At 46.3% G+C, this 13,653-nt stretch overlaps 1 protein-coding gene across 1 annotated transcript in view; it reads right to left on the minus strand.

The window, feature by feature from the left end:
- ROGDI (rogdi atypical leucine zipper) overlaps nucleotides 1-13,653 on the minus strand; it is a 33,851-nt gene that overhangs the window by 11,530 nt on the left and 8,668 nt on the right. Inside the window, exons 2-5 of the mRNA XM_044979701.1 lie at nucleotides 6,519-6,590; nucleotides 5,718-5,800; nucleotides 1,646-1,700; nucleotides 526-606 (exon numbers count right to left, since the gene is read on the minus strand). Coding sequence (XP_044835636.1) covers nucleotides 526-606; nucleotides 1,646-1,700; nucleotides 5,718-5,800; nucleotides 6,519-6,590 — 291 coding nt within the window. The remainder of the gene's footprint in view (nucleotides 1-525; nucleotides 607-1,645; nucleotides 1,701-5,717; nucleotides 5,801-6,518; nucleotides 6,591-13,653) is intronic.

The following is a 13,653-nucleotide window of genomic DNA, read 5'->3' on the forward strand; positions in this document are numbered from 1 at the left end:
CGGGGATCGATATATCGATCCCCGAAAAATCAATCGCTACCCGCCGATACGGCGGGTAGTCTGGACGTACCCTGAGGCACTGTCATATGCTGTTAGTGAGGAGAAGGGAGAAGACATGATTTCATACAGGGAATGAGAGCAGAATTGTGAGCCAGCTCAGAGCCGGATGAACTGTTCTCTGTTCAGCCAGCCAAGATTCAACAGGCATTGAGAGAGACAGCTACAACCCGGGTGCTCTGAGCACTCCTTTCACAGGCTCAGCACCCCAACCCAGAGAGCTTTCAGCTCATCAATGTCTCAGGAACTAGTAGCACCCACTCCTTTTTCTTCTAAAGCCTTAATCCCAACTAGTTCACATCTCTGCCCCCTCCTCTATCAAACTCCAATGAATAAAGAAAGGAAGGTGGGTTCTGGTGGCTGGAGAACCACAATGAGGACCAGCCCTTTCCTCTTTGAAAGAAAGGGCCTATACAGGCTGCAGGGAGGGCACAAACTCAACACCAGGAAGACTCCTGATAACCATACCTGCTGCAATTTCCACTGCTTGTCTTCGCGGAATGTGAAGTGCAGGAGCTGGTTATTCCTGGGCATTTTCAAGTTAATATCCTTTAAAAGAGAGAGAGAGAAAAAGGCAGAGATGAGAGGAGCTCCCCCACAAAACTCAGAGCAGGGCTTCTCCTGAGCAAAAGGGGTATGCTCATACCCCTTCAAAGCCATGTATCTCATCTCCAACAGATCCATCGACACTGACTGCTGAGTGGGGGCATTTTCCAGGTTCAGCCAGTTTTTTGCCTTATTCTTATTTCTATGAGAGGGAGATGCAAGACGTAAATGACAACATTACTGAATTGGGCCCAGAGAGGAGACTGCCAGTTCATTTTAGGTGGTGTTGAGGGAACTCTGATGATAGAGCTAAGGGGCAACATAGGTGAGAAACCCATCAACTAAGAAGGGTCTATTGCAATACCTACTGTCGAGATTATAATATTGCAAAACACTGATAATGATATTTCACTCGGTCATCATAAATAATGAACTGTCCCAGGTGAGTGAGTGGCAGTTTTGGAAGGCTGAGTTAAAACAGATCTAAGACTATACATCATGCATATTAAGACTGGACTGCAGCTAATCAAGGTGCCACTCCCTAACTGGGAGAGAACACACCCCACTAGGATAGAACACACGTGTAAGGACAGAATCTTCCTTCTCCGCATCTCTGCACTCAGATTTTCCTAGATGCAGATTTCAACCCCTGGCATCATGTCTCAGCAGCATGTCAGCTATGCAAGAACTGCCTTGTTTAGGCACAGACTTGGCTGCATCTTCATCCAGTTGCCTGGCAGAGTTTGGCTGATACCAGAGCCTATTGTAAAACCAACCAAAGCTATGGCAAGATGCAATCACTGTGGTACCGAGGTGCCATCACTAGACAGCAACCAGCCAATTACCACCATAGAGGGCAGCTCCAGCCCCAGTGAGCTTGACACATCTTCCTGCTTGTTGACATCGGACGGAGCAAAGTCTAGCAGGGGAAGAAAGGCATGGAGCATGCTTCACCGCTGATCAGAAAAGAGAAGAATACAGGTATTCAGCACTTGCTCACCCCAGTGCTAGCACAAAGTGATTGGTGTGGATTGGTACTCACAGCTTGGCAGAGAGCATCGCCCTGCAGCATCAACGCTCCTTTCACCTGGTCTGCGCTGGAATGACAAAACAGTTCCAAACAGTGAGAGTCACAGGAGGCTGACTGCAAGAACAGGTGACCAGCCTTCACCTTTACCAACCAAAATGTAACACAGCAGAGGGCAGCAAGGACCTTCCCCACTCCCAGGTGGGCACACAGGAGCTCTCCAGTGCTGGGCCTAGTATGTCCTGTGGACAGCTCAGCTAGAGAGATACCCTAAGAGTAGGTGGTGAGAATGTATGTCTACACTATGGAATTATTCTGATTTTACAGAAACTGATTTTTGGAAACAGATTGTATAAAGTCGAGTGTATGCGGCCACACTAAGCACATTAATTCGGCGGTGTGTGTCCATGGTCCGAGGCTAGCGTTGATTTCCGGAGCGTTGCACTGTGGGTAGCTATCCCACAGTTCCCGCAGTCTCCCCCGCCCATGGAATTCTGGGTTGAGATGCCAATGCATGATGGGGCAAAAACAGTGTCGCGGGTGATTCTGGGTAAATGTCATCAGTCAATCCTCCCTCCGTGAAAGCAACGGCAGACAATCATTTCGCGCCCTTTTCCCTGGATTGCCTGGGCAGACGCCATAGCATGGCAACCATGGAGCCCGTTCAGCTTTTTTCTACTGTCACCGTATGTGTACTGGATGTTGCTAACAGACGGGGTACTGCAGAGTTACACAGCAGCATCCCCTTGCCTTTTGCAAGTTAGCAAAGACGGTTACCAGCCCTACTGTACCGTCTGCTGCTTTGCAAGTTGACAATGACGGTTACCAGTCATACTGTACCATCTGCTGCTGTCATGGGTGCTCCTGGCCGGCCTTGGTGAGGTCGGTCGGGGGCGCATGGACAAAAATGGGAATGACTTCCCAAGTCATTCTCTTCTTTAAATTTTGTCTAAAGGGAGAGTCAGTCCTGCCTAGAATATTAGGCAAGCCTACTAAAGAACCAGAGAGGCAAACAGACACTCCGGGTCAGAGCCCCAGACATCCCACAGAAATGATGAGCTGCATGCCATTCTAGGGGGTGCCCCTGCAACAACCCCACCCGTTGCTTCCCTCCTCCCCCACCCCCCTGGGCTACTGTGGCAGTTATCCCCCCATTTGTGTGATGAAGTAATAAAGAATGCATGAATAAGAAACAACACTGACTTTATTGCCTCTGCAAGCAGAGATCAAAGGGGGGGAGGGGAGGGCAGCCTCCAGCTGCTATGATATTCCAGGAAGGAGTGAATCTCCAGGAGACAAAACTTAAAGAAGAGAATGACCAGGAGTTATTCCTATTTTTGCCCAGGCGCTCCCGGCCAACCTCACCGAGGCCAGCCAGGAGCACTCACGGGACGACAACAACAGCTATCAGTCCTACTATACCGTCTGCAAGGCAAGGGAAGGGAAGGGGATGCTGCTGTATAGCGCTGCAGCACCACGTCTGCCAGCAGCATCCAGTAGACATACTGTGTTGAGTCCCTGCTGTGGCCTCTGTCCATCATAGCCTTGGAGATTTTTTCAAATGTTTTGGCATTTCGTCTATTGGAACGGAGTTCTGATTCATCTCCCCATACAGAGATCAGATTCAGTATCTCCCATACGGTCCATGCTGGAGTTCTTTTTTAATTCTGGGACTGCACGGTCACCTGTGCTGATCAGACCTCCACGCTGGGCAAACAGGAAATTAAATTCAAAAGTTCACGGGGCTTTTCCTGTCTACCTGGCCAGTGCATCCGAGTTCAGATTGCTGTCCAGAGTGGACACAATGGTGCACTGTGGGATAGCTCCCAGAGGCCAATACTCGAATTGCAGCCACACTAACCCTAATCCGAAACGGCAATACCGATTTCAGCGCTACTCCCCTCGTCGGGGAGGAGTACAGATATCGATATTAAGAGCCCTTTATATCGAAATAAAGGGCTTCGTTGTGTGGACAGGTGCAGCGTAATTCAGTTTAACGCTGCTAAATTCAAAATAAACTCGTAGTGTAGACCAGGCCTTAGATCAAGCCTCCTGCCAGCAACTATAATATTGCTTGAGAGTTGCTCTCTTGTGTAACTGACCTGCTTAGAGCACTAAGATCTCATCCTAAACTAGTTTCCTCCCTGTATTAACAATCCACACTCTGTTCACCATTTAAACATTAACACCTTTTGTTTAAACATTACAGTTCTGGCACTAACAGCAGGGACGCAAGTCACAAACTAGGTTATAATCTGACATTGTGTATGCTTTCTGCTTATGCCATAAAGGAAGCTGAAGAGTAGCGCTGGGTAACTGGTCACCTTCTGCAAAGGTCCCACCTTCTCACCAATCCTGTTACATGTTTACATGAAGCAATAACAGGAGACTAAAGTATCTGGGCTTTAAGGACTTCACTTTATGAGCCCATTTCATTTAACACAGACACCATGATCTCACAGGTCTCTCTCAGATGCTGGGAGGTCAGTCTCCGGATGGAGACAAACTTGTTGCAGTTCAACCCAAAGTAGATTGAAGTGATAGTTGACAGGAGAGAGAAACATCTGGAGGAATGGACACAGACAATCTCTGCACACACTATAAACGTCCACAGATTTTCCCCTTTGGATACCAGAATCCCTTGCTCCACAGCTGCTCTGAGAACTTTTGTGGAAGCTTGTTTCACTGTCTACTGTGTAACTCTACAGAAGTAGAGCTGGACTGGAGGCTCAGAAACGGTGACTATTACAGATGCAGTTTAGTAGTAACCGCACTTATACAGCACCTTTCATCCAGATCTCTCACTGCTTTGTGAGGTCGGTAAATGTTATTCCTATTTCACATTTGGGGAGACTAAGACTCAGAGGTTAAGGGACTTGCCCAAGGCCACACACAGAATCAGCAGCAAAGCCAAGAACAGACTTCAGATTCCTTGAGTCCAGGTCTCCAGCTGTAAGTGCTAGACAGGGTCTCCTCATTTTTCACACTTTGAACATGGTGAGAACCGATCTAACTATTCTGCAGTGATGTAATGAATCAGAATATGACCACTAAAGAATCAAACAGGAAATTGGCAAAGCCTAAAATGTGATACGTTTTAAAAGTACTTTCATCTGATGGGAAGCATCTAATTTTATTTAACCCTACCAAAGGAGTGATTTTTTTGAGTGCCCTATTCTTATGGGATCAAAGAAATGAACTTCCCATCCTGCATGGACATTACCAAAGATGCTAATGCATATAAATAGAGTAAACAAGGACAGGTATGTGTATTTTACCAGGCAAATACAATTAATGTTTGATAAAATGGCAAGAAAGCAAAACAGATGGGAAAGCCAAGTGTTCATTCTTTAGAAGGTTATTAAACAATGATTAAATGAGCATTGGATAACTGCCTTTTACAACATAAACAGCAAAATATCATCAGGCTTTCCTCAGAGCGACAGTCTCTTTTTTAAAGGGCTGGAAATCTGCAGCAGTAAAGGCTCAAATAATGAAATTATGGCTGAATATTTCAACATCTATTTAGAAGCAGATATTCAGCTATCGACCCAACCACTCAGCTGTGGGGGTAATACAGTACAACAGGTAAGGTGGGATTTACAGAGCACAGGGCGGGTAACTCCCAGCTACAGCTGTCCGATAGGGGCTCTTATCTTAGCCTCGAACTGCTGCTTTTCTAAATGCCACTGCATTCAGATCTCCATGTTATGTAACAAAGCAGATGAAATGGGGGAGGGAGGAAGATGTGACATGCACATGATTAAAGTAAGCTAGGAGAGCAGCAGGCGAGAAGAGACAAATAAAGCCAAACTGTCACAGACGTTGTAGGAAAGGAGGTATAATTGTGCACCAAAGTAAATCAGCTTCTGTGCTCTGCAAGCCAGGCACCTGGGTCACTAGAAGGTGGATGTGCTCAACTATGGAAGTGTTCTAGTGTGTCCAGATGTTAAATGGGGGATAGCAACAACAGGAGAATCTGTGTAAAATGGGAATGAATTGCCTCAATCCTCCACATCCTCCCCACTCCTTTCCTACGAAAGGAGGATCCCAAGACCAAACGTGCACATGGAGAACAAACACTTACCTTGAAGTACCCAGCATAAAGTTCTCCTGTTTGACTGGTCCTTCTGTGCCACCAACAGGCAAAGCAAATCTGTGAGAAGCCTCCTGCACAACAGCAAAGGGAGCTGACACTGTGACTGACCAACAAAATTCTGCAATAGCCTGGACAAACTTTACGGGATTAAGATTAACTTTACTGAATTAAGTTAAACCATACTGAATTAGATTTCAACCTATGGGGTCCATTGTATTAAAAATGCAATTGTGTAGGTGTTATTGTGGCATTGTATGCAACTCTTCTAGGAGGAGAGGGATGCTAATGTAAAGCCACTCCTGGAGAGGTGCAAATATGCTTGTTCAAACTGGATTCTCCAGGGACCACCAGACCAAGAAAGGATTTTTGGATAAACAGCCTTGTTTTAGCTCAGGGCCTTCTTCCTGATTAAGTAAACAGACAAGTCCCTTGGTCCAAGAAGGGACCCAATCCTTAGGGAAGGGTTGGAAGGACTGGGGCCCATAAGACTGTGGTCTTGTTCTGAGCTGAAGCTGCGATGAACTTGAAACCACAAGGAAACCCCTTGAGTGGGGTTTTAAAGGGCTGCTCCTGCCAGAGCTCATGTTAGGGTTGGGGGAGTCCTCTGGTCAGCTTATTAGCACGCATGTAGGGTTTTTTAAATTGTTTTTAATATATTTTCTTTGGGGATAAAGAGAGATCTTTGCTCTCCAGGGCTGCCACCCCAGCATTGTGTTCACACAGAACAAAACAGCAACCAGAAAAAAGCAACTGAAAATTCCCTATGCATGGCTGGAACTGGCTCGTTACCTTCAGAATATCCTGCAGCTGTCTCAGGACACCATGAACCTCCTCTTGCAAAAGCCATTTAAACTCTTCTTCCTACAGCCATGGAAAGACAAAACAGGAATAATTTATGAGAGTCTCTTGGGGCTTTCACAGGATGCTTGGTCTTAATTTCTTTCTGAGACACAGAAGCACATAAACCATGGAGAACAAGTTTACTGGTATGTGCAGGTGGAAATGTAACAAGAGGAAAGGTAGGCAGTTTTTGAATGAATTGTTCAAAGGTGCTATTTTCTCTACCTCTCCATGTTGCCTTTCAAAATATCTTGCCTTGACTCCACTGATCAAATGTTTATTTACTTAGAGCATTATATGAATAATAATGATGGTAGGTAGCCCTGGGCTGCTGGCGGTATCATTTTCAGATGAAGCATAAAGCCCAGATCCTGCGCCTCCTTGAAAACTCTGGGGCTGTTCTACCCTGGTTCTTATACTGCTCTCATCCATGTGGTTTACCAAACAGCAGCAGCTTAACTAGGAAAGAACCTGAAATAAATTCAGCTGAGGGGACTGTACTGTTTGCACAAATTCAGTAATAAACAAGTTCAGATCTGATGGGACAACTTCTCAGCTGACCTCAACCAGTTGTCTGATATGGAGAAAGCCTGTGAAAACCAGATCCTGAATATGAAACTGCAAACCTGAAGTATTAGTATAAAAACACCCTTGGTCAAAAGAACAAAGGTAGTAGGTGTGTGGGCATTGGGGGGAGGATTACTTTCACCACAGCGAAGTAGGGAAGGGCAATCCTCATTTTTCAGTGGCACATGGTAAATAAGTGTCTTGCCCAAGGTGTCACAATCAGTCTGTGGCTGGGAGTCAGGAACTGAATCAGGTCTCTCAAATCCCAGTCTAGTCCAATGGCTTAACTACTATACCATTCCTACCTATATGTATTAGGAGAAGTGTTAGCAAATCTGAGGATTTCCGCCTAGCTCTTTTTACAGGAGATGGAAATGTCCTACTGGCAAACACCTTTTGAATGAGGGCTAGGACAAAGATGTTGGTTATAACACTAGTTAACCAGCCAGATGCGCCTGTTGGGTGCACATTTGGATAAGACTCCATTTCATAAAATACCTGTTAACCACTAAGTGCCAACAAAAGCTTGAGATACGTTATAGCGGGAAACAATGAGAGGTTTGATCCTTTGGTGGAATCAGGTTTGGGAGTTTGCTAGAATGAGGTAGCTTACAGCAAGTCAAACATGATATGGATCCAATCCTCTCTGAGTACATCTCCTTAGAAAGAGTCTTTACAAAACCACTGAACACATTAAAAGAAAAACCTTTCAGCTCTTAAGAACAGTCACTTCTGGGGTGGTAAGAGGTTCCATTTGGGGAGAGAGTAGGCAAAGAGATTCACTGCAACATGAAGGACTTTCCCCAAAGCCAAGAGGATGGCAGCCTCGCCCTCCTTGATGACATCCAGGACAAGGCTGTCTGTGAAGAGACTGGGAGACCTTCCATCCTGTCCGGTACAGCCATGGAAGGTTAGTTGGGTCGACCACCAGAACGGTTTAGTTCTTTCTATGTAGAAAGCTAGAGCCCATCTAACCTCCAGTGAGTGAAGACATCGTTCATTCTTATTTGCACGAGGTTTCAGGTAAAAGACAGGTAAGTAAATTGCCTGATTGCTATGAAATTGTGAAACCACTTTCAGGAGGAAACTGGGGTGAGGCTGTAAATACACCTTATCTTTAAAGAAGGCTGCATACAGTGGCTTCGATGTGAGGACATGGAGTTCAGAGACTCTTTGGGCCCAAGTGATCGCAATTAAGAAAACCACCTCCCAGGAGAGGTGTAATAAAGAGCACGTTGCTAATGGCTCAAACAGGGTCCCATAATTTTTGACAAGACCAGGATCAGGTCCCAAGGGGGAACGGACTCCCTTACTTGAGGCCTTTGAGGAATCTGACTGACATGTCATTTGAAAAGCAGACTGGTTATCCACCCTCAGGAGGAAAGTTAATATTGCTGCCAAATGAACTTTGACAGAAGAAATTGCTAAGCCTTACTGTTTCAGGTGCGACAATGTTTTGGATGGATGAATGCATGGGTGAGACTCCGGACTGGGACACCCAGACTTAGAACAGCTTTCATTTTGAGAGGTAAGTAGTCCTGATGGAGGGCTCTCTATTATCTAGAAGGACCTGGCAAACTTGCTCTGAGCAGCCTGCTCTCTGGGATTTAGCCAGGGAGCTTCCAGGCCATTAAATGAAGGAAACTCAGGTTTGGGTGGAGCAGCCAGCCATGGTCCTGAGAGATCAGGTCCAGGTACAATGGGAGTGGGACTGGAGTCGCCACTGAGAGGTCTAGCAGAGAGGAGAACCAGTGTCGGCAGGGCCATGCTGAGGCTATCAGAATAACTTGGACTGGTCCCGCTTGATCTTTAGCGGCACTCTGTATAAGAGTGGGATTGGGGGAAAAGTATAATAAAGCTGTCCTGTCCAAGGTAGCAGGAAGGTGTCTGTGATGGAACCTGGACTATGACCTCATTGGGAGCAGAATTTGGAACAACAGAAGGAGTCACAAAAAGAGCAAGGCTCCTTGAAAGGGTACATCCTGAACAGTCTGTTGGACCTCCTGCGGGAGATCAGAGGACTGTAACCATGAACTCCTGTGTATGGCAACCGCTGAAGCCATGGACCTGGCAGCTGAGTCAGCCGCATCCAGAACAGCCTGGAAAGAGACCCTTGCCATCGATTTTTCCCTCGTCCACTAGCAAGGAGAAGTCTTGCCTAGCCTCTTGTGGGAATCCCACATGTTAAAATCAGACCTGCCCAGCAGCTCCTGCTGGTTTGCAATTCTGAGTTGTAACCTCCCCACAGAATAAACTCTCCTACTGAACACGTTTAATTTCTTTGAGTCCTGAATTGATCCTGTCTCTCTCTCTTACTGGCATTCCGGGGGGATAGGTTTAAAGGAACTCATAAGCTTGGATGGGAACATAATATTTTCTGTCAGCCCTTTTTGAAGGAGGCAGGAAGGGATGCGGGGGTCTGCCACAGAGTCTTAACTGGTTCATAATGGCCTCATTGAGAGGCAGAACTATTTTAGAAGGGCTCACAGTGGCTAAAATGTCAACCAGGCTGTGGGAGGACTCTTTCACTACCTCCATTTGTACCCTCAGATTCAGGGCCACCATCTTTAACAACTCTTGGTGAGCCTTATAATCATCTGGGGGAGACGACACGTCCCTTCCTGAGATTGTTTCATCAGAGGAGGAAGCCAGCACTGGCTGTGGGTGCTCTTCTTCCCTTTCTGCATCAGCAGGATCCCACTGAACTGGCTCTTTGAGTTTGATACTGGGCTTGGTACTAGTAGGACGGTGCTACCCATCTTTCAGAGGCCACTGAATAGGAGCACCTGGAATATGCCCTGGAAACTGGGGGAAACCCCCCACAGGTTCCAAAAGGGCCACTGGACTGGTGTAGGTCCCCAGTGACCTCCTGGCCAGCCACTCAATGGTACTCCTGTGCCTGGACCCATGGAAGGGTGGAAATGCCTAAAGGAGTAGCAAGAATGGTTTCAAGGATGGGAAGAGTAAGACCCGATCTCCGATTCTGAAGAGGATGTGTCTCTCTCTAGTGACCGCAGAGGTGCTGTTCCCAACCACATCAGAGATCAGTGACGGGGTGGAGAGGTCCACATTGAAGCAAGCATTGCAGGTTTCCCTTCTGATGGTGCTGTGCCCTTCGCATTGAAATGACCCAGCTAGTTCACTCCTGTCCACCAGTACCAATAACACCGACTCTTGTACTGCTGACAATACTGGTACCGACAGCAAGAGAAGGTCCCTGGCAGCTACAAATTCTTCCGGTGTGGCAGGTACCAAAATAGTGTCAGTACTGCACAGTGCCACCAATATAGAAGCTCTTCTAGTACCAGACTTGACAGTGCCTACGCAGGTGCCAGAATCAATGGTGCCAGCTTCTATGGATCTGAGGTAGAGGAGTGCTTTGGTTTAGATCACACTCTACTCTAAAGGCTGCCAGGCATGGGAATCAGTGCTGGGGATGCCCCCTTTTGGCACGCTGTTTCTTATGTCTTTTTTTGGGCTCTGGAGATGGTGATTGGTGCCGGGACTCTGGTAAGGTAGGAGGAGCACTCCTTACTGATGCTGAGGCATTTGGCCTGGCTCAGATGAAGGTCTCGGTGCCACCTCCGTGAGCAGGATCTTCCACCTGGCCTCATGATCGTTTTCCGTCTGAGTCCTTGCAGATCTAGCAATGGTCCCCAGTATAAGCATCCCTCAGGCACTTCAAGTAGCTTGAATGCTAGTTGCTCAAGGGCATAGCCTTGTTGCAGGAGATGCAGGGCTTGAAGCCCGGTGACCGAGGCCTCCCTCAGTACTGGGAATCAGATGAAAACTCCAATAAACACGATAGTTAGTTTTAGTAAATTAGTTATGTACAATAAAAAGAGAAAGTCCACTGGGAGAACTTGCAAATGCAAGGAGAGCAGTTCCAGCGACCGTCACAGGCGGTAAGAATTGAGAGGGCGCAGGATTGGCTGGGCGCTTTATATTGGCGCAAACAGTGTGTGGCAGCAAAGGGCGCTTGATCCACCATGATGGGTACCACTGAGGGAAAAATTTCTGGTGACTGTGCGCAGGGTGCATGCACATCTAGAGTAGAATGCACATGTGCAGTCATTCGAAGAAGACGAACACCATATCAACTGTTTAAACCACTTTTAAGCTTTAAAACTTCTTCCATTTTCAGGGCACACACAGACTGGCTTGGTTCTCATCCTTTGTTGATCAGTCCAGATCAGACAGTGTATCGATCTTCAGCGCATGCTATGTTTTTGCAGATGTTTAAGAACAGCTGAGAGACTTGGAATGGTTGGGATTCTTGGAGAGGGTGAGACATATTTATATTCACACAAGTGTTGGTTAGTTGGTTATTTTGTCACTTAAAGCACAGTTCCAGCCTAACTGTGTCTGGAATATTTCTATGAACTTGTTAAAAATCTACAGCTCAGAACAGGCACCTTTTGGTTTAGAAGTCTCAAATCTCAATATGTAGAATTTGGGGCAATTTACTCATCCACGCATGAATTTACACCAAGTGGCATATGGTACCTGCAATGTCACAGACTGACATATCCAAGGTGACTTACACAGCAGCAGTTTGTTTTGCTCAGTTTCCTAGGGTACCCTGGACCTTTTTCTAAAGCAGATAAAACCACATCATAAACACATCCCTCTGTCCAAGGCCATTTTAACTCAAAGCACAGAGATTTTAATAATTAACCAGTTTCTGTTTCCATGATGGTACATCCCTTTATTAAGGAGAATGCACAGACAGGAGGAGATGGGAGAAAAAGACTAGGATGTGCACAGGCTCTAGTATTTATCTTGTTTTTTTCTTGAGCTTTTTAAATACCTCCGGGGAGCTACTTATGGCACCCACATAAATTCTTGTCTTCCTTGAATTCCTGGACATCAGATCTCAGATATTATAACTTCATACATGTCACATGAGACCTTAAGAAGTAAAACACACAAAAAAAACACATCCAAAGTTCTCTGGCTTTGTTTGATACAATCCAAGTGTTACTATTTGGGGGTTTCCTGTGACTTCTGCAGAACCTGATTCACTGCCCTAATCAAAATTAATATGAAGAATTATGATTGGGGATTGACAGAAGGGAGTATAAATCAAACAAGCCTGATCAGAGAAGAAAAGCTGAGGGGCTTGGAATGGCTGGGATTCTCAGAGAGGGTGGGGTACATTTATATTCCTGCAGGTCTTGGTTGGTTGGTTATTTTGTTACATAGTCCTGATCCACACTACACAGTTAGGTATATTTAAGGCAGCTAACGTTGACCTAATTATGTCAGTGTACACACTATAGCAGCGGTTCTCAACCCACGGCTCGCATGTGCATAGGCACTGACTTCTAATGGCAGCAGTGGGTGCTTGATCCCCCTCTGTCCCCGGCCCCGCCCAGACTCCCGGTGCAGAACAGGGAGGCAAGAAGTCCGGTGGCTACAGGGTTCTTGGAAGGGAGCTGTGTGGAGCTGAGCGCCCTGGCTCTCAGCCCCTTCCCCACTCTTCAGTGGGTGACAGTGCTCCTGGTGAGGACATGCACCACCAACAGAAGGAGGGCAGTGTGGACATCAGCAGTAACTACTGCAGTGTCTGTAAGTCGACATAACATAGGTCGACGTAAGTCTATAATGTAGACATGCTTTTAGGCTAGGGTTGTTTTAACTGCTATTCCATCCACCTATTGATTACAGTAGGGTCTCAATTAGAACACAATTTCAGACACATTTGTTAATTAAGTTCTTGATGGACAAATCCATGCACATCTTAGTCATAAAAATGTCCTTTAGTACTGATGTTTAATTTCAGCCATCCAAGGCCAAAGGCCTCTTGGGTACCTTAGAAATAGCTAAAATTTATCAGAGTCGGCATCTGTAAAACTTCCTCCAGCCAGCGAGTTACAATCCTGACCCAAAAACAACAAGAGTAAAATGCTACAGAGTCATGAACCTTGATTTACAGAGGATGTACTAGTGAGTAAGGACATTCGAGGGCTGAAAGCATGATAAGGCTCCGCTTCCATTCCTCAAGATCCTATCTTGGGGAAGGACCAGTAGCTCCAATTTGCTGATCTTAATCCTCTCACAGAACACAGGGCAGCAGCAGACAGTTCCTAAGGGGCACTGACCCTATATCAATAACGTATCAGAGGGGTAGCCATGTTAGTCTGGATCTGTAAAAAGCGACAAAGAGTCCTGTGGCACCTTATAGACTAACAGAAGTATTGGAGCATAAGCTTTTGTGGGTGAATTCACCCACAAAAGCTAATTCACTCACGAAAGCTTATGCTCCAATACTTCTGTTAGTCTATAAGGTGCCACAGGACTCTTTGTCGCTTATATCAATGAAGGCTTTCAATACTAACAAGAGACTAAGGGTAGGTCTATACTACCCGCCGGATTGGCAGGGAGTAATCCATCTATTGGGGATTGAGTTATTGCGTCTCGTCTAGACGTGATAAATCAATCCGCAAATCGATGCCCATACTCCACCTCGGCAGGAGGAGTAAGCAGCGTCGACGGGGGAGCCACGGCAGTCAAC

Source organism: Mauremys mutica, chromosome 11 (assembly GCF_020497125.1).
Source record: "Mauremys mutica isolate MM-2020 ecotype Southern chromosome 11, ASM2049712v1, whole genome shotgun sequence".
In the NCBI taxonomy this organism is placed as follows: Eukaryota; Metazoa; Chordata; order Testudines; family Geoemydidae; genus Mauremys; species Mauremys mutica.